Source organism: Balaenoptera musculus, chromosome 10 (genome assembly GCF_009873245.2).
Source record: "Balaenoptera musculus isolate JJ_BM4_2016_0621 chromosome 10, mBalMus1.pri.v3, whole genome shotgun sequence".
Lineage (NCBI taxonomy): Eukaryota > Metazoa > Chordata > Mammalia > Artiodactyla > Balaenopteridae > Balaenoptera > Balaenoptera musculus.
This window is the reverse complement of record NC_045794.1, coordinates 63,516,698-63,537,045: the sequence shown is the minus strand read 5'-3', so window position 1 is coordinate 63,537,045 and position 20,348 is coordinate 63,516,698. Positions and strand designations below refer to the sequence as shown.

General features: G+C 34.7%; 1 protein-coding gene across 4 annotated transcripts in view; it reads right to left on the bottom strand.

Moving 5' to 3' along the window:
• NAV3 (neuron navigator 3) overlaps nucleotides 1–20,348 on the bottom strand; it is an 845,054-nt gene that overhangs the window by 240,093 nt on the left and 584,613 nt on the right. For all 4 annotated transcript variants that reach the window (XM_036866523.1, XM_036866525.1, XM_036866526.1 and 1 more), the window contains exons 3-4: nucleotides 11,245–11,362; nucleotides 10,561–10,613 (exon numbers count right to left, since the gene is read on the bottom strand). In XM_036866523.1, coding sequence (XP_036722418.1) covers nucleotides 10,561–10,613; nucleotides 11,245–11,362 — 171 coding nt within the window. The remainder of the gene's footprint in view (nucleotides 1–10,560; nucleotides 10,614–11,244; nucleotides 11,363–20,348) is intronic.

Genomic DNA, 20,348 nt, shown 5'->3' with positions numbered 1-20,348 from the left:
ATTCACTCACATAACGATTATTTATTCATTGAGACATGTCCAAGCCCTTAAAAATATATGTAGTCTCACAGGAGAGATAATTCCAATGTAATGTGATGAATGTTATAACCAGAGAAACACAGACTCCTAAAGAAGCATGCAGAACAGTCTATTCACGATCAGAGGTAAAGGGACTAGGAAAGGAGAAAGTTATTAGTAACTAAGACTCCTCTGTCATGGTTACAAAGATACCTTCTTCTGAAGTTGCCATAATTATAGCATTTTTCCAATGATAAAAGTGTTGATCAGAGAATTAAACTGAGATGCTCAAGGTTACACAGAGAGAATATGTCAAAAACAGAGCCTGTATCATTAACTCCCACATTTTCTTTTCTGCTTCAAGGGAAGCCTGAGCTAGTCCCTGAAAGGTTAGGAAGGCTTAACCAAATAACAGGATGTGGGGTGAAGTGAACCCAAAGAAGGAGCAATATGTGAACTGGTCAGGGTTGAGAAACACCGTTAGTTAAGGGACTGGGGAATTCAGAATAGCCAGGGATATTAAGAGTTGAACCCCACTTAAATATTTCTCCACAACGTCTTTGTTTATCATTGCAAAAACAGGACCCTCCAAAGGCTGGCGGCCTTCAGTAGGTTTCAAGAAACTATGTTGGAGGAGAGATCAGGCAGAAGGTCTCCAGGAACAAGTATCTTGAGATCTGGAAAATCTAGCGGCAGAAGACAAGGCCATAGAGATAAACAGGGCTAGATGTGGAACATCTTCCATGTCTTGCTAAGGGCCTGAGCTTGATAGTGAAGCTCAGGGCGCTAATGGTGTGTTTGATGCGAAAGAAAGAAATGGTCAGTGTTGCACTGAAGATCTCTATTTTATATGACCACACAGTATATACATAGGTTTATAGATAGAAATTAATAAAAGTTTCACAAGTCAATTTCTACCCATACTATCTGCAATGCACTATAATTTTTAAAAAGTCTATTTTAGTGTATTTAATTTTAATATGTCATTTGTAAAATATTAACTTCATAACACACTAGGTGAACAGGCCACACTGTGTGGAACTGGGTACTACAGGTCAAGAAGAGAAGCACGGGAAATGGCTTGAAAGCCACTTTTTCCTCCACCACTTAACAACCCAGCACAGGAAGGGAGTTCATACACAGTTTTAAGCATGGAGGTTATTTACTCCAAATGCAAACCCCTTTTTTCATCTTTACCGTAGACTCTGGTAAATTTGATATTATTTTGACCATTCAGTAGAGGCTTAGAAATGACATACTTTGTACAAGTTTACACAATTAATAAATAGCAGAGCCAGAATTCAAACTCAAACCTGTCAGTCTCCAATGAAATCACCATTTCTGCCACATTATGCTTCCTACCACTGTAATTTAGACATTCTGACTGAGCCATTTCCAGCTTCTGACTCAAGCTCTCTACATGATTGACAGGCAGTTAGGATACAGGCCTGGCACAAGATAGGTGCTCCATAAATATGTGGTTGAATGTAAGGATGAAATTGTGTAGTGTGAAAGGAAGGACAGAAAGAATATGCAAAATCTATTTGTTCCATACATATTCTAAGTTCATAAGGTTTAAATGATTCCAAATTATTTCACAACTAACCAATGCATTTTTATCTCCTGGTAGATGAACATACAGAATGACTGAAGTGGCCACAAGCCAAGGAATGCTGGCAGCCACCAGAAGCTGGAATGGGCAAGGAATGGATTCCCTCTACAGCCTCCGGAGGGAGCACAGGACTGCTGAAGCCTTGATTTTGGCCCTGTGATACTGATTGCAGACTTCTGGCATCCAGAACAGTGAGAGATTTAAGTTCTACTGTTTGAAGCCACCACATCTGTGATAATTTGTTATAGCAGTCACAGGAAACCAATGCAGCAGAGCAGTAGATCCCAAAACTTCAGCAAGCCTAAGGGTCAGCTGGGATCTGTAAGCATGCAGAGTTCTAGGCCTTGCCCTCTGAGGTTTGATTTGTGAAGTCTGTGGGGAGGGGAGGTGAAAGGCACAGTTTAACTAGGTATTTCATGTCATCGAATGCTATGTCCCATGTTTTCCTCTCCTATCTCAAGTTAGTTTGTGTTGTGGGATAGGGAGAGGTAGGAGATAGAAATTTTGTTTAGCTCTTCAGTTTGTTTTTGTGTTTAGTTGGTCTGGGGTTAGCTACAAGGAGTCAGTTCATTAATTAAGCACTATAGTATAATAATTTAAAGTTTTGCAGTCAAATAAATCTGAGTTTGAATCACAGTTATGCAATTTACGCACTGTTAGAAATAAAGTTTTTACTCTCCTGAAGCCTCAGCTTCCTTATCTGTGAAATGAGAATGAAAGCAGTTCCCACACAATATATTATGAGAGGATTACAGATGTTTATGAAGAGCTTAGCTCCATACTAGGCATATGTGTATCTATGTCTGTGTGTACATGTGTGTATGCATAAATTTTCATACTAGGAATGCTTTATATAAACACATATATAACAGAAGTGTGTATGTGACTAGATAGATAGATAGATAGACAGATAGATAGATAAGGGTACAGATATGGAAATTTTATTAGAATTTTATCAGATAAAAATTTTTTGTTTAAAATTCTATATTCTGCTTTAACTGACTTGGTGATTAGACAATAATGAACATCATTTAATATTAGTTGCCAATTATAGATGATATTAAATCTTCATTATAGTCTATAATTGCCAATATAAAGTGTTATAAATATAAAATTATAAAATACTATGTCAGTACTCATTGACCTGAAAATATACTCTGTAGGTTTTTAATAATTCCTGCTTCTCGGTTTGTTTCAGAGAACAAAACAAAATAAGGAATCTTACTCTTTTACTATGAAGTTATAAAACCATTCTAAACAAATAATATCTGTTTAGATATAGGGCTAAAGTTACATATAACAATTAATTATTTTCCAAATGCATAATTTCACCACAAAATTTATAAATCATTATCTCATATGCCCACACCCTCTCCCAACCTAACCAAAGCTTTTATTCCTGCCATAGATGGAAGAAACAAGCATAATATTAAAGAAAAATGCTCAATTATATTGCAAGTTTGGAGGGAGGGTAAGGAGGGGAGGGATCCAAACTTTAAAGAAGAAGGGGAGGTGGGGAAGAAGGAGAAGGAGGGGGAGGGGGAAGAAGAGGAAGAGATCAAAATCTCAAGACTTGAGTCCCAGGCCGTATTTTTTTAAATGCATTTGTTAATAAGTTTTAAAGCAATTTGGCCTAGACTCAAATAGACATGAGACCAAACACTGATTCTTCCACTTACTAAATAGGGACACAGGCAGCCTCATTGAGACAAGTTCTTTTGTAGGTTTGCTATGATGACTCAATGAAAAATGCAAGCAAAGCATCTAGTACAGCACTGGATAAAGATGGTTGACATTCAACCTGCAGATGAATCAATAAGTGATACTGATATGGCTGAACTCTCAGGTCCATCTCTGAAATTTGATGCTTCTATGATATGATTTCATAATATTTTTTAATGTTTGAAACATGGCTAATACAAATCAAACAGGCAATACAATTTTTCAAAGTGTAACCAGACACGTCATGAATTTTGTCTGTGGCTATCCACACAGGTCAGTTTAATTTAATTCATATTAAAATCATTTAAATATAATATCATAAAGCAAGTAGATTGGGTACATCTACTGATTTTCAAATAATTTATCTTATCAAAGATATACTTCCCAAATGATTATACTGAGATCAAGTGAACAAGATTCCCCCATTTCATTTCCTTTTTCTGTCCTATGGAAGTATTTTTTAAAAACATTGTTTAATCACCATAGGTTTTTAAGCTAAGAATGTCATAGGTCATATTTAAAATGGCTTCATATCTTAGTGTATTGTTTTCCGAACTAGGATTTTAAAAACTGTTCTTATTTCATATTTTTTAGTACTGAGTATTAAATTTCTCAGTTAATTTTCTATTAATTTCAAGAAGGGGGTTGAAAAAGATGGAGCAGTAAATTCTTTAAAAAAAAAAACTAGATTAGTGAGGGTAATAAAACTAAAATTACGAAAGGATTGCTACAAAATATGTTTTCTAATACAAGGTATGATGGTATTTTGTGTTTACTCAGATAGTGGCTTATCAGTGGGAAACAACTTACAGCATTTTAAGTCAAAACTATCAGGATAAAGAACATTCTAAATGTTTAAGAAAATGGTTGGTATTTAAATATATAGTAGAAATATTAAGCACATTTGCAATTTTTTATGTATAGAATAAAGCTTAATAACTACCTGCAAAACCAGAAATATTTTATATCTTGTCTCCAGAAAGAAGGAAAAAATCTGTACGTGGAATCTGGTGTCCAACCCAAAGGGAGTTACTTAACTTCAATTTCTATTTGTCCTACTAACAGCACAAACCAATTTAAATACTGATACTCATAAGAAAAACATTTACACTACTTATTCTATAATATAAAATTAATGTAGAAAAGCATTCTTGTATCTTCAGCATTTATTTAATTTCTGAATGCCAGACCAGATAACTTCCATAAAAATATTGTTTTTTGTTGTAAATTAGACGTAATATATTCTAAGAAATGTCTTTCTTACTTTACTATGAATGTAGTTTTAAAAAGCTATAAAGATTGAAAACCCAGGTATATCTATAAGATGAAATATTGAACAGAAACCGTGGTCTTTGGTGTTTCGTTAAATCAATCTAGCAAGTCGGAGTTCTAACAGACTTTAATCAGTCTAATTTCCTCATTGCAGAAATGAGTGAAAACTCTGAGCATTTACTGAATTCTTTTTCCTGGATCATCTAATCAGAATTAGAATTCCAGTGACCACTGTCCTTTCAACATGACACACTTTCAGCACTCCCATGTTATTTCAATTACTTCATTCAAAATTTACAAGTATACAGAGCAACTTTGAGAGACAAACTCAGTTTTAAAAATCATCAGGGTGATATTCTAATCATTTAATATAAATTTCCTAATACTTGTAGTTTATGCCTATTCTTCTGAAGTGTGAGCCTAAATAAAAATAATGAATCATTAAGGAAACTACAAAGTAGAGATTTTCAGTTAGTATTTCTTTAGAGATCAGAGCTCTATTTGTAGGAAAGCATTTGTCTTCATTAAGCTATCTTTTTCTAGACATTCCAGAAGATGAACAGTTTCAAAATGGCAGGGGATCATGTGAATGGACTAACTTAGCAATATTCCACGCCTCTGAGTCATAGTGCTAGAATCCTGCAGTGTGCCATTTATAAGATTTTATTAAACCTTTAGAGCATTCCAATATTTTAGCTCTTCCCTATTTGGTTAGGAGCCTCATCTTCTTATCTTACCTAAATAGATCCTTTAAAAGGGCAGCAATAACAAGCAGTGGCTGAAAGAATTAAAACTTAAAAGGACAGCATAGTGATAAAAGAACAGGATACTTTTTCTATCAAGAATAGTTTCACTGTCTGGATTGCTGTAAACTATAGAAATGGAATAAAGATGCCTGTGAAATCCATGATGGTAATTATTGTGGCAGCCATAACCCTGTGGGACATGGAATCAGAGAATTAAGGGAAGACTAAAACCTAATTTTTCATCTCCTAGGAATAGAAAAGGGTAAGAGGCACAAGTTTTCCAAAAATCAGCATCTCAGCAAATTTCAAACAATATGATATGATAGAAAAGAAGGGAGAATGTTGTGGCTGAAAAAACCAGTCGAGCTATTAGAGTGAGGTGAAGGGAGGAAGCAGCGAAGAGGAAGGACAGGCTGGGAACCACACCCTCACCTCTACCCCACCATCTAATTCTTGGTTTGCAACTATTTCACATGATCAAATTTCCTAACACCTCCATGCATTTATGAAGATTATTAAATATCATGGCCTAGTTTATTAGCACCCCACTCTAACCAACTGAGCTAACTGGCCAAGAGCTCTAATGATCTATTTTAAAATAAAGGAAGTTTTGTTTTCAAAACAACTTTTCCTCTACGTGTCTTACATTTTTGTCTAAGAACCTTGCACTTGTGCCTCTGCATTTCAAATACATGTTGGGCATTTTTTTTCTGCTATTTTTAATCTGCTGGGCATTCTGGACGTTCCTGGTATTTATAGTTGGCTAATTTATTTCCTCATGTAATCTCACCAGAGTTGTGGCATGCAGCATATATTTTGAATCCTGATACCACCCACCTAGAAATTACTTAACAGGTGCCATCCATATTAGTAACTTCATCTTTGGATGAGGTTAAATATAGTGTTGAATAAGCTCCTACAAACTTAGTTCTGTTTTTTTCAGGATGAGTTTGGTCTCAAACTTATTAAGGAAAGATAGCAATAGATAGCAGTTGAAACTTGGAATAAACATGAATCAAAACCTCTCAATAATCCTGCTAATAAAGACAAGTTCATATTTTTCTTAAATATGTGCCCTTTAGCCAATGATATTTGAAAGAATTTTGGTTGAATTTTCTTTATCTGCTATAAAATACTATAATCAATGTTTTTTCTTTATATTATAACATAACCATTAGAGAACGACATGGAAAAGAGCACATTAATATTATCTAATAATCTTAAGTCATTATCATATTGATTTGAATTCCTTCCATTTCTACGTAATCCACTAACAAATACCACATCTTCAAGCAATCATATCCCCTTATGAAAGGAAAGTGTATCCCCATTGTTTTCCAACATTAAATATTCCACACAGACTTCAAATTCCTCCTCTGCCACATCCCTGAGGATCTGGCATGGTCACTTGTCTCCCCATTCCCCTGGATCCTCCCCTCTCCCTATTGCTTCCTCCTTCTCTGCCGACTTCTGCCCTTGCAAAAACTTCCCTCACCTTGACTTCCTCTCAAACTATATATTTTTTATGCATCCTTCAATAGGAAAGTCCTGGAAAGATCATTCAAGACTCAGTGGATATCTGCACCTCTCAGCTATTCTTGAACACATGATCACCCTACAGAAGATGTTTACATGAAGGTCATTAATGCCTGTCTAATTACCAAAACTAACTCTTCTGCCTTCTGGTATACCAACCCATTGACTAGGTAGCATTTGACAGCATCTGCCACATTTTCCTCATCTTACTTTGCCCTGTCCCACTGGGTTAGTCCAAGTATGTATTACAGCTTAAGCTACCATAGCTACCCTAAGGATTAACAATCCATATCTGTTGATCCACTCTCTCAGCGATGGGCTCACTTTCTCACCACTCTTTTCACCCTTTTCTGACTCCTTCACCTCTGCTTATCACATATATGTTGGTATTCCTCAGTGTGAGAACCTGAGCTTTCTTCCTTTCTGACTTTACACAGATCTCCTAGAGATCTCATACTTGGCCACGGCTTCAACCATTACCTATGCAGTAGGTATATTCTAACCAATACCTTACTTCTGGCCTTTAGAATCACATGCCTAATTGCCTCCAATAACATCCTACTTGACGTTCCAATGGATACATCAAATTCTACTTGTCAAAATCTGAATTTGTCCTCTTCCCCTCTTCACCTTTTAGCCTGTTTTCTCCCTCCATAATAATCATCTGGTTTAATGGTAACTATTTACTCATTCGGGCCAAAAAATCGGGGACCATTGCATAGTCCCTATATTTTTCATCTCCCATACCCAACTGAAGGCCGACAGTTAAGTATTCTACAATGCCCAGAAGGCACCTGGGGTGATCATTTTTAATATTTACATCAGATCACAACACAGCCCAGCTTTAAAAGTCCTCCAAAGGCTCCTCAATCAACTTAGAATAACATACAAACTCCTTCCTTTGGTCCTACATAATCATGCTTCCGTCGTCCCCTCCAATCACCTCTCACTGTGCTCAAACCACAGTGGTCTTCTGCTTCTGGAACACACCAAGCTCACTTCCTTCACATTCCTTTTGTTCTTCCCTATTAACATTGTTGCTATTATTTATTTGAATATTTGCTCCTCTGATCCTCAAGTGTCCCTACACCTGGTGCCTTATGTACTCAGTTAATATTGTCTAAATATGAATAGCTGGCTGTTATTCATCAATATACCATACATTCATACCATGAGAGAACTTCTATTACTAAAGGCTGAAAATAATCCAATAAAGGTTACCAAGTTTGAAATTAAAAAAGAAAAAAAAAAAGACAATTTGTAACTAGAAACAGTAGCAGACCTAGTTTTACCTTACCTTTTGTTAAACATGAACGCCAACCAAAGGCCATGAAAAATCAGATATATAAAAAGCATTGGCCAAGTAGTTCTATGAGTAAGGACAGTGCTCACTGCTACTAACACGGCACTGCTCGGTTGTTACACAATAAAGAAACAGGCAACATCCTGTTTGGAAAAGATGTATGAAATTTATAAGCCTAGTCATGCTATCATAATTCTCTTTCTTCTACTCTCTTGTCTCAGTTAAAATCTGGAATTTTTATTCATTAATAACATAGTACCGACGCCAATTCTTAAGAACAGAGGCAAAAATAATTCAGCCAAAAAAGCTACATTTGTGTCATATGTATTCTTCTGAATCACCTTATTGAAGGCATGCCAATTTCAGGTTAGAAATTCAACCACATCAAAAAAAATGAGGTTACAAGTCATTGTTACTCAAAATTCAGTGTAATTCTGACTAAAACTTTTTGGCTGGAAAAAAAAAATCACCTATTTTATAACATTTGCATTTCTCAGGTTTTGGTTTTTCTGTTTTTTTTTTTTTTTTTAAATCAGAAGCAGAAATATCAACATAACATGTATACTAGATGTTGCATGACATTTGGGGGCTAATAAGGAGCAGGAAGTAATAAAATTAAGAGAGTCTTATACTCATGAGAATATTTTCAGATTTGTAGAATCTTAGGCACAGATGTTTCAGATAAATATCTAAGGACTGCATCTCTATCTATAGTTATGAGTTTTGAAGGTTTATTTGTTTATTATCTGTCATAAAGTAATAGCTTGGCTATTTATTGAACTGTAATCAGAATCAAATTGGAATGACAGCAGAGAACATAAGAGTTTTAGTATCCAACATCTCTTTATGGTTGAAATAATGAAAGTAAAACCAACAGTGTTGGGTTTGAGAAATAACATATGATATTCAGGGACTATAGAGCTTTTTAATATAAAGCCTTAAAAATCTTTTAACAGGTATTAATTCATGAATGTGCTCTTTATAAAGTTTATAGCAATACTATTCTGCATTTCCATATCAGTTTAGGTAGTAAAGAATGTCCATAATTATATGTTATTATCATATCATAATTAGGGTTCATTTTACAGATGAGAAATCTGAGGCTCAGAGAAGTTACATGTCTTTCCCATCATCGTGCAGCTTTTATTATAGCAGGGCCTAAAGGTATTATAACTACTTCCAGTAAAACTGCAGGAAATAACTATAATTAATTTTAATAGAGTAGTCTTTGTGCCCAGAGTAATTAGATCAGGAAGTTTCCTTAAAACTGAAATGTTTTACAGAGAATCTTTCTTTAGAGTGATTTTTTTCACAAGAGCGACACAGAGTTCATGACACTGTAGTTGGTCCTTAGAGGAGTGCTTAAACACACACACACACACACACACAGACGTGCTAGTTAATCACTCTTTAAAAATAAATTCTTTTTATTATTTTGGATTTCAGTTTTCTGACATTAAATAAAGCAGGTCAGCAGGTCAAAGCAGTTCATCATTTTTTTCATTCTTCCAGTTTCTGTCAATTAAGTACTCATTTTTATTTTAAATGCCTATTCTATGCTAAAAAGAGTTTTGGAGGAAACCTCATCTTGTGGATTTTGGCTGTCATTCCTGATTATATCTGCTGACATAACTTCAGTTAAGGCATTTTGGTTTCATGTTGTCCTATAAAATTAAGTTGTGGCTATTTAATTAAGAAAGGGGTGGGTTTTTATCTCAGCAGTTTATTAATCTATTATTTTATTATAAAACTCTAGGCTTTACCAAGTGGTAAAAATAAGAGAGGGCTGGGGGACAGACAGACCTCTAGATCGACAACTTTCTGGAAAAGGCTATGAATCATATCTCCTAGTCAGTCCCTGCTCAGCAAAATTCCAGCAGCCTGCCCTTAGAGTTATTTCCAAAAGTGTTGAAGAGTCCATGTGTTTACATTGGACTTTGTTATGAGCGAAGAAAATACTATTTGTATATTTTTAAAATGCACATGGCAACTTCTGTTCTTCAAACCAGTTGTTCAGACAAAAAGGCTCCACTTAAAACTGGAAATGGGATTTATTGCCACCAAGACCAGTGTTAAATTATTCAGACATCAGAACAGAACAAAAAAAAAAAGGTCAAGAATCTGATCAAACACCTGGAGATTGGTTCTTCAGGAGTCATACATATTAAACCGTATCGTTGTTATCACTTCTTCCTAAATTGCACCCAAAGAAATATATATGATAGAATATGATCAAATGGTTTCTTAAACAAGGAGAGAGACATGCAAAAGAAACTTCTAGTCCATTTATAAATGCAGTTAACTCTGGAAGTGAAGACAAGCAATCTATTTAGAATAAACATGATTCTTACCATCTGAGATTGACTCCTAGGACATCCATTGATATCTTCAACTTTTTCATTTGCTAAAGCCAAGAAATAAAATAAAAGAGAGAAAAAAAGAATGACATGCTTAAGCCATGAAGTGAAACACAAAAAAAGGAGACTAAGAAAAAAAGAAAAAAAAAAAAACCACCAAGCACAATGCTGGTGCTACATTCACTCTGTCTCCTAAGCCGTGTACAAGAAGACACTCTTGTTAGCAGCCGTCAGGTCCCTATGCACAAATCAGGCAAATAAAAAAAAAAAGTGAGTGAGAAGGAAGTTGCTGCTAATTCCTTAGCTTGTGCCAAATGACTGCTGGCATGAAACCTTTCACAATTGTCCCTGCTGGATCAGGATATAGTTTCAAGGAATCTCAGAGTGTATGAGTTGCTCCAGCTAACGAAATGCACACATGGGAGACATATGGTTTAATGAAGCGTTCATTTCTGACAATTCAGTGTATGTAAAGATACAGTTCTAGCCATTTAAAAGCATGGCCAAACTGCCTTTTTCAAACATTCTCACATAAACATTTTAATTAAATCACGGGGAGAGCTGCATTAATCTCAGAGACACGTGGACCAAGTTCCTAAGCATCCAAATTAAATTGTATGTTACCGAAGTGCGTGGGCGCAGAAACTTTCATGGCTTTTCTCAGAGGGCAGATCTTACCAATGATCTGGATGATTTCTGCTAGCAGTACTCCATCTGCAATGTCTTGCTGCAAATCCTTGATCAGCCGCTTGTGGCCCGATTTTGCCAGGTAGTGGTTGGCCCAGTCCGTGTAAATCTGTTGAACAGAGGGAGGGAAGAAGTGAGATGGGACGAGGGAAAAGAGAGGCAATAAAAATGCTTAAGACAAATGTTGGATTCAAAGGGAAGTTATTCTGGATCACATTCCAGCTTAAGGAGTCATAGCTCCAAAGGAAATAGTTGTAAAATAATTTTTAAACAGCTCTTTCCCCCACTTATCTCTTGTTTCAAAGGGGGATGACTCACTCTTTTTTCAAAACCCGGGACTAGTCACTTGTGACACAGCAAAACTCCCTTCCTGGATGACTACTGAGGAAGCTCCTGTTTGCAAATCAGTTTGAGTTTTTACTCTCTTGCCCCTGGTTCTATCATATTGAAAATAATCTGCCTGTCCTTGTAAAAGGAAGCCACCTGGATTGATTTATACCAGAATCTTACTATAAAAATGTGTGTTTCTCTGAGAAGACTTTATTAAATTTGTCATGTGAGATACTGTATGTGACAATATTTTGGCATCATTTTATGAAACAATTGCAAATGCCTAAGCTATTTTATTTGAACTGTCATATCCCATTTCAGCCTCTTGAAATGCATTTATATAAGAGAATAGAGGAAGTAAATGCAGTTATTACATAGAAATTATAATACAGAATTGAGGAGCAGATTATGAGCCATAAGGTTGGCGATCTACATAAAGTAGAGGTGTCCCTCCAATAACAGATTATGATAGAAGAAAAAACGGAAACTGTTCAAAAACTTCACAAAAATAAAATGTTACTAATTTTTCAAATGTTATAGGCACTTACTGATGTAATATAATCTAAATGCAAGGAAATAAATAAGTTAAGACTTTAATTTCATGAATGGCTCATATGGACATATTAATACATTTATTACAAGGCAGACTATAATATGTGATATGATAGAAGATTGCAAAATTTGAAATGAGAATAGAGGAGGACAATTAACTGAGAAATATACACATAAAAATGTGTTATAGAAGCACTGGAATTAGTACTGGACACATAATAGAACCTAAAGATAGGAAGTGAAGGAAAGGGCTTTCCCCACAGAGGGGACAAGATACAGAAAGGCAGAGGAAAAAAGGAATCAAGGGCACAGTTGTAAATTATATAATCAAGGCAGGATGCCTGAAATTATGACAAATTAGACTGGAAAGGTAAATTGAGCTTTGTAGTCATGAGCACTAAGTGCCAAGCAAAATGTAAAAAATGCTTTTTTTATTTCTAACAAAACTAATACAAGTTTTTGTAAAAATAAAATAAGATAGAAGTGTAGAAACTGAGAAATGAAGTTTTCCCCACAACTTGCAACCCCACCCACTTTTGAATAACTGGGTATAAATAGTTCTAGAATTTTTTCTACGCCTACACACTTCACCACATGACACAATATTACACACACATACACATACTCACGATAGAATGCGTAACCAAATCTGGCTCATATTTATGTATCACCGCATTTTTCAGTTTTTTATGTAACAGTATTTTAATAACACTTCTAAAACCATTTCGCATATATTTTCTCACTATTTTTGATGTAATATTATACATGATATCAATCCCCTGTTGAAGGATATTTAATTTTTTTTTAATGTTTCCACTGCATCTAAATTTGTAAGATACATCTTATATATGTATCTTGGCACATTCATATACTAGTATTTTTTACAGGACCAAAACCTAAAAGTGGGACCACTAAGTTTTTTTAATGTATCCTAGGTACAAACATTCCAAAATACAACATAGAAGAAAAAGAGAGTGTTTCTTTATTTTAGAAAATACAAAGTGGCATCTTAATGCATATGTAGTGGTATTAAGTGTCCTGAAAGACATAAATAAGTTGAAGCATCCTGTTGCATAAGAAAAACATATATGATAGCAACACTACATCTTTCTCCATGTTCATGATCTTCTTTATACTGAAGATATTAAAGTGTGAGAAACATCACTTGCACAACTGTCTCCTGAATTAGAAAACAAACACATGATTTCTAGACAGACACTTTTATTTGGTGATCATTTTCCTCAAGATTTTAGTCTGCTTGTGTTATTGTAAAATTTTAATTTTATAAGGATTTATACTGTTTAGAATATTAAAAATTGAGCACTTTCCCTTCATCTACGCATCAATCAAATGATAGCATTAATTGTTTGGTTTCTAGTAGAAATTTCAGGGCTAGCCAGGCTTGATTTGTGCCTATCCCCTAGGCAGTGAATTATAAGCACCAGTTAATTGACTTTAAACGATCCACAAAGATGAAGAACATGAGTTCTGTAGTCAAGCAGACCTGGCTTTGAGGCCCAGCAGGCCGCTTGCCACCTCTGGGACATTGAACAAGTTGCTTATCCTTTCTAAACCTGATTCCTCATCTGCAAAATAAGGATAATAATAATACTTACATTATAAAATTGTGTCAGGAATAAATAAGATACCACTTGTAAAGTGCCTGTCACAGAGTTAGCCCTGAAAAAAGGTCTGCTGTTATTATCATTTTATGGCATCTAAGTGTTATTTGCTATGATGGCTTTCCAACAAATATGTGTTGATGTTATCATTTTGCAAAGGTTAAAAAATTTGTAAGTATTGGCGGTCAAAGACTGGAGAAACTGTATCGTTGCTTTCTTACACTACTCACATCTCTGACTCCTGCTATCTTATTCACTGGGGCCACAGATCTGTCTGCCATCCAAACTCAGAGGAATGTATCCAATTTTAAGGCTGTGATGTTCTCATCCAGGCCTGCAATGCCTCCATCATGACACAACCTCCAACAAACTCTATGTTGCATGGATTCTTCTTTTTTAATGACGGCATTAAATTATGGAAAATATATTCATTTAACATTTATTTAAATATACACAGAATGGAATGTATTAAAAATAAAAACAATAATACTTTTATTCTCCAAATGCATGTCAACAGTGCCTTAGCCTCTATCCAAATCCCTCCTGGGACTCAGGTGAGAAAACAGATGGGAAACCAGCTGGTTGGCTTCAAGACCTTGTTGGGATAGCCTCTGGCTGAGCTCATGAAACACGTTTTCACTTGGTCCAGGATTCCTTCTAGAGGAATCCCAAGCCCAAGTGCTTTGACTCGTCCAGCATCTCTAACACATGAAACTTTGCTCAGATAGTAGCTCTGACTTAGCTGCAATCAGAAAAATCTATTCAGATTAAATAAATGAATTTAAAAACTAAGTCCCATGCACTTTATTTACTTACTCTTTCTAACAGACATGTGTAGAAGATACCTGATTCAAGTTAATCAGTGATTTTCAAAGGGTTATAATCTAGATTAGGAAATATAAAACAGTTACAAAGCAACTTATACACATATTTAAAATTAAATATATATAAACTTATATTTTCCTGTCTTTTAAAAAATAAAAAATTAAATTTAAAAAAGTGGACATATGAACTGTGTCTTTAAGGAGACAGTTTTCAAGCAAAGGACACATGGTATATAAATATATATATTTAAAACTCATCAATAAACTTTCTGTAATAACCTGATGAGAGAAGATACAAACAACCTTGTCAATCATCATTAGAATCTGTTGTTCAAATAAACACAACAGAATGGTGAAATCATGTCCGGATTTTGGATCAGAGCTCCAAAGTTGCCCTTGATTCATTCCCATAAAAATAATCACAGCATTTAACCTCTTAGCCTCAGTTGAATGAGTGAAATGTGTGGTACTTATTTTGTAGGATTATGGTATGAATTATAGTTTTGTTTTTTTTTTAGTGAAGAAACTGATATAATTGGAAATAATATCATATCAATCGTAAATCAATATTTGGTATTTTCTATAGCAGGGTCATTGAGTGTTTAAGTCATCAAGGTTGTGACCAAAGCTTTAAATATCATTTACCTTAAAACATCTGAGGAAAGCTGGCTTCAGATGTTTAAACGGCAATATTATGAATATAAATGTCATCTCATGTAATAATTATATTTCAGTTAATTCAGAAGAATTAATGAGATTACATTTACCAAAGTGCTACTTACAAACTCTAGCACAGTTGTATGTTTAATAATGCATTTACAGTAATTTAAAATAATAGAAATTAAAGGCACCATGGTATACTTTATATTTCATATTTATCAGCATGGGTTTTAGGGCCTATTATGCAACAGCAGGTATTCTTTAAGGAACAGTCTATATGGTTGGAATTTCTGCTCTGCCCCACAATATCCATGTGGATACCGACTGAACATTTATTTCCTCTCAGTGTAAGATTTTTCTCATCTGTAAAATGGCAATAATAGTATTACCTATTAATGGGATTATTGTGAGGAGTTAATAAATTTATACTTTTGGAACATGGCCTTTCACTTACTAAATATTTGTTAAATGTCAAATTGTATTATTAGTTCATGTTTTCATATTTACATTAATCATAATTAGTTTATTAACATTATACAAGAGTATCTTTGTCAAATCCTTAAATCTTAGCTGTCCACCCAAATGTAGTTGACCTAACTAATTAAGGAAAACTGCTGCAAGTTGTAATGATCTCTTAATTATTTGATCCTATAATATTTCTTTTACAGTGCTAATTTTTAAATTATAAAATAATAGGGTCAAATAGAAGGCAATATTCCTGATTTCAAGCTATACTATAAAGCTATGGTCATCAAAACAATATGGTACTAGCATAACAACAGATAAATAGACCAATGGAACAGAATTGAGAGCCTAGAAATAAAACCATGCGTATATAATCAACTAATATTTGACAAAAGAGCTAAGAACGCTCAGTGGAGAAAAGGCAGTCACTTCAATAAATGCTGCTGAGAAAATTAGATAGTCACATGTGAAAGAATGAAACTGGACCCATATCTTACGCCACTTAAAAAAAATTAACTCAAAATGGATTAAGACCTGAAACCATGAAACCCCTAGAAACAAATACAGAAATAAATTCCTTGACATGGGTCTTGGGAATGAAGTTTTGGATATGACATCTAAAGCACAAGAAACAAAACAAAACAAAACAAAAAACAAGTGGGACTACACCAAACTACAAAGCTTCTGCACAGCAAAAGAAATCGTCAACAAAGTGAAAAGACAACCCATGGAATGGGAAAAAATTATTTGCAAACAGTATAATCTGATAAAGGAATACCTAAAATATATAAAGAAATTGTACAATTCAATACCAGAAATACAAATAACCCAATTAAAAATAGGCAACGGATTTGAATAAACATTTGTCCAAAGAAAATACATAAAATTCCAACAGGTATAAGAAAAGATGTTCAATATCACTAGTCATTAGGGAAATGCAAATTAAAACCACAGTGTGATAGCACCTCACGCCTGTTAGAATTGCTGTTAACAAAAAGACAAGAGATAACAAATGCTGACATGGATATGGAGAAAAGGGAACCCCTGTGTACTACTGGTGGAATTTTAAATTGGTACAGCCACTAGAGAAATTAGTATGGAGGATCCTCAAGCAGTTAAAAATAGAACTACCATATGATCTAGCATTTCTACTTCTGGAAATATATACAAAGGAAATAGAAACGCTAACTCAAAAAGATATCTGCAACCCTGTGTTCATAGGAGCATTATTTACAATAGCTAAGACAGAAAAAAACCTAAGTGTCCATCGATGGATGAATGGGAAAAAAAGTTGTGGTACATATATAGATATATAAAATATAGATATATAAATTTATACACACACACACACACGATGGAATGTTATTCACTCATAGAAAATGAGGAAATCCTACTATTTGCCACAATATGAATGAAACTTGAAGGCATTATGCTAAGTGGAATAAGTCATACAGAGACATACAAATATTGTATAATCTCACTTACATGTGGAATCTAAAAACAAATGAAAAAACCTCATTGAAAAAAGATCAGACTTGTGGTTACCAGAGGCGGAGGGTGGAGGGCGAGGGGGAATTGGAGAAAGGTGGCAAAAGGTACAAACTTCCAGTTACAAGATAAATAAGCACTAAGGATGTAATGCGTGGCATGATGACTACAGTTAATACTGCTATATGATACATAGGAAATTTGTTAAGAGAGTTAATCCTGTGAGTTCTCAACACAAAAAGACTCCCCCTCCCATTTTTTTCTTTTTACTGTATCTATGTATATGAGAAGTTGGATGTTAACTGAACCTACTGTGGTAATAATTTTACAGTATATGTAAACCAAACCATCAGGCTGTATGCCTTAAACGTATACAGTGATGTATATCAATTATTTCTCAATAAAACGGCAAATGAATAAATAATAAACATGGCTGTAAAAAAAAAACAAAAATAGAAGACAAAATATAGACATCATACTGCTTTTATCCTGTTACAGTAAAACAACATCAGAAGATCTACTTTGGTTCTCCATTGCGTTTTAAACTTTTGTTTATGATTTTTTTTTTTTTTTTTCTACTCACAATATAATGCACTGCCTTTGCGTATCACAGCAAACTGCCTCTGAATTTTTTAACCATAATTCAGTATTTGACGAGTGTATTATAAGTAACCTGACAGTTATATAAAAATGATTATGACAGTTTTTGTTACTGCATACACTACACTGAGGTATACAAATGTTTCAATGAGACACAATAATTTATTTTTAATGAGTGCTAAATGATCAAAGAAATGTAGAGAAGTAGGTGGGGAAAGGCAGACTCTTCAGTCAAGAGCCTATTTTAACAGAAAGACACTAACCTATAACCTACTTAGAAAATATTATAAATGAAGTCAGATGATTTTAAATATTAGTGGAGCTGGTTTCAACCCTGCATTTATTTATACACATTAGTTTCTCCCCAACATTCAAGGAGTAGTGATATATTCCCGTAAGCACTGCTCTCTGGTTTAGTCAAATTACAGGTTTTGAGAAGTCAAATAGGCGCTTCTAATCCATAGCAGAAAGAAACTGTTTTGAAAACCAACAATTTCAACAGTAATAATTGGGCTTTCACATTACATAAATCAGCAAAGGACTAAGCACATAAAAGATAAGCCATGAATGGTAGATTAGGGAAGAGTGACCAGTGATGAAAGTATTTTTTCCCACAAAGAGAAGAATTAGTCCTGGGAAATGAATTGGAAGGAAGGGAAGGTGCTAAGATTCGACCTAACAGGCCACCTCTCTGGGTGGAGTTTCATAGTAGCATCTGGACCTGAGAAGGACTCACAAAGCATAACATCTACCAAAAGTTTATAGGAGAGCATCCATTTTTTCTTCCAATTCCTGAGAACCATATGGGAGTTTCTAAGGGAAAGCAAGTGATCCCAGAGAGTATTTGAAATCAGGACAGGAAGAATGCTTAGACCTAATATGGGAAAGGACAAAAAGCAAGAAATATGTGAGCACAGGTTATGATAACTCCAGTCTGACAGACATCATAAATTTCACCACTTACCAGACAGTGGCACTGATGGGCACTAACGGCCCATAAGATGTGGCATCATGGTGCCGTGGTAGTAAGTACCCTTGTTCACCAACCCTCCCCAGACTATCACTTCAGGGAGAAAGAAGGGAAGGAGAAGAATCTGAAATTGACTGGGCCTATTCTGATAGGACTGAACTTTAAACTAGAAGTAACTGAATACTTTGAATTGGGAAAAATAAATTTTCTCCTGCTGGACAGAAATAGACATTTGAGAGGTGAGCTTATATATATATTCTTTTTTTTATAAAAATAGAATCTACCTCTTTGTTTATTATTATTATTTTGGTCACGCTACGCAGCTTATGGGGTCTTAGTTTCCCGACCAGGGATCAAACCTAGGCCCCCTTCAGTGGAAGAGCAGAGCCCTAACCACTGGACAGCCAGGGAATTCCCTATATATTCTTTTTAAAAGCTATAATTTTGTACACCTCAGTGTATGATTCAAAACTCCATGAGTGATAGGCAATGTTGGGCAAAGGAGATTAGAAAAATTACAGTATGGAATTAAGACCTGAAACATGCTATTTATACTCAGTTTGAAATCTGATCACAGACTGGATCTTCAGTTGCTATCACAGAACTGATACGACCAAAAGATCCATGGAGTTCAATGTCATGACTCTTGCAGACCTTCTAGAAATCTCAATACTGAGGGCTATGAGGGACTATTATAAAATGAACCCATTAAAAGCTTTTGATAATATAAACATCATCACAATATATGTAATAGATTCACCAAGTAAATGGTTCAACTCAGCTAGTTTATTTCTCAGTTTTTACATCAAGGAAAATACTATTAATGAACTTTTTAAAAAAATTTCAAGTTTGAAGGTTGATTAAAAGTGAATATTGATGAGTTAACAACCCCAGAAAATTAGAAGAAGGTCTATGAAAGCAGGTAAATTCTAAAGTAAACATAAAATAAACTCTAATAATTTCTTTTTGCTTTTTTTCTTTATTTCTCACACCCAACCTCTGACCCAGTTCTGTTAATTCTATCTCCTTAATATCCTTTGACCCTTCGGCTCCATTACTGCTGTAATTATTCTGGTTCACCTTTTCATCATCTCTCACCCAAATTGCTTTAAAAGTCCTAGAAACTGTCTCTAAATTAGGCAGGGTATGCACTAAACTATTCTATACACTATAGATAGGGACTGCTTTAAAATGCAAATCTGATAAAGTAATTTACCTTCCTACCTAAAAATCACAAGAGAGCTCACACTTGACTTCAGAATAAAAGTTTCCTTATGAAGCCAATTTACTCCAGTTCTTAAAAGTGAATTTGTTTAAAGAAAAATGGCCAAAAAAAAAAAAAGAGAAAAAAGAAAGCCACAACTATGAAGGTCCTAGAAGAATGATGGAAGATTGAGGAATGCCATCCAAAAGGATGAGCTTTGACAAGCAGAGAGAAGGGGAAAGCATATTCCATATATATATATATATGAAGAGGGATAGTGAAACTTATTAAGGGGCAGAGGTGTATTTCATATTCTGAATTCTGAATCCATTTGGTCTGAATAATTCCACTTGGTCAGAGCACGGGGAAGAGGCACATGG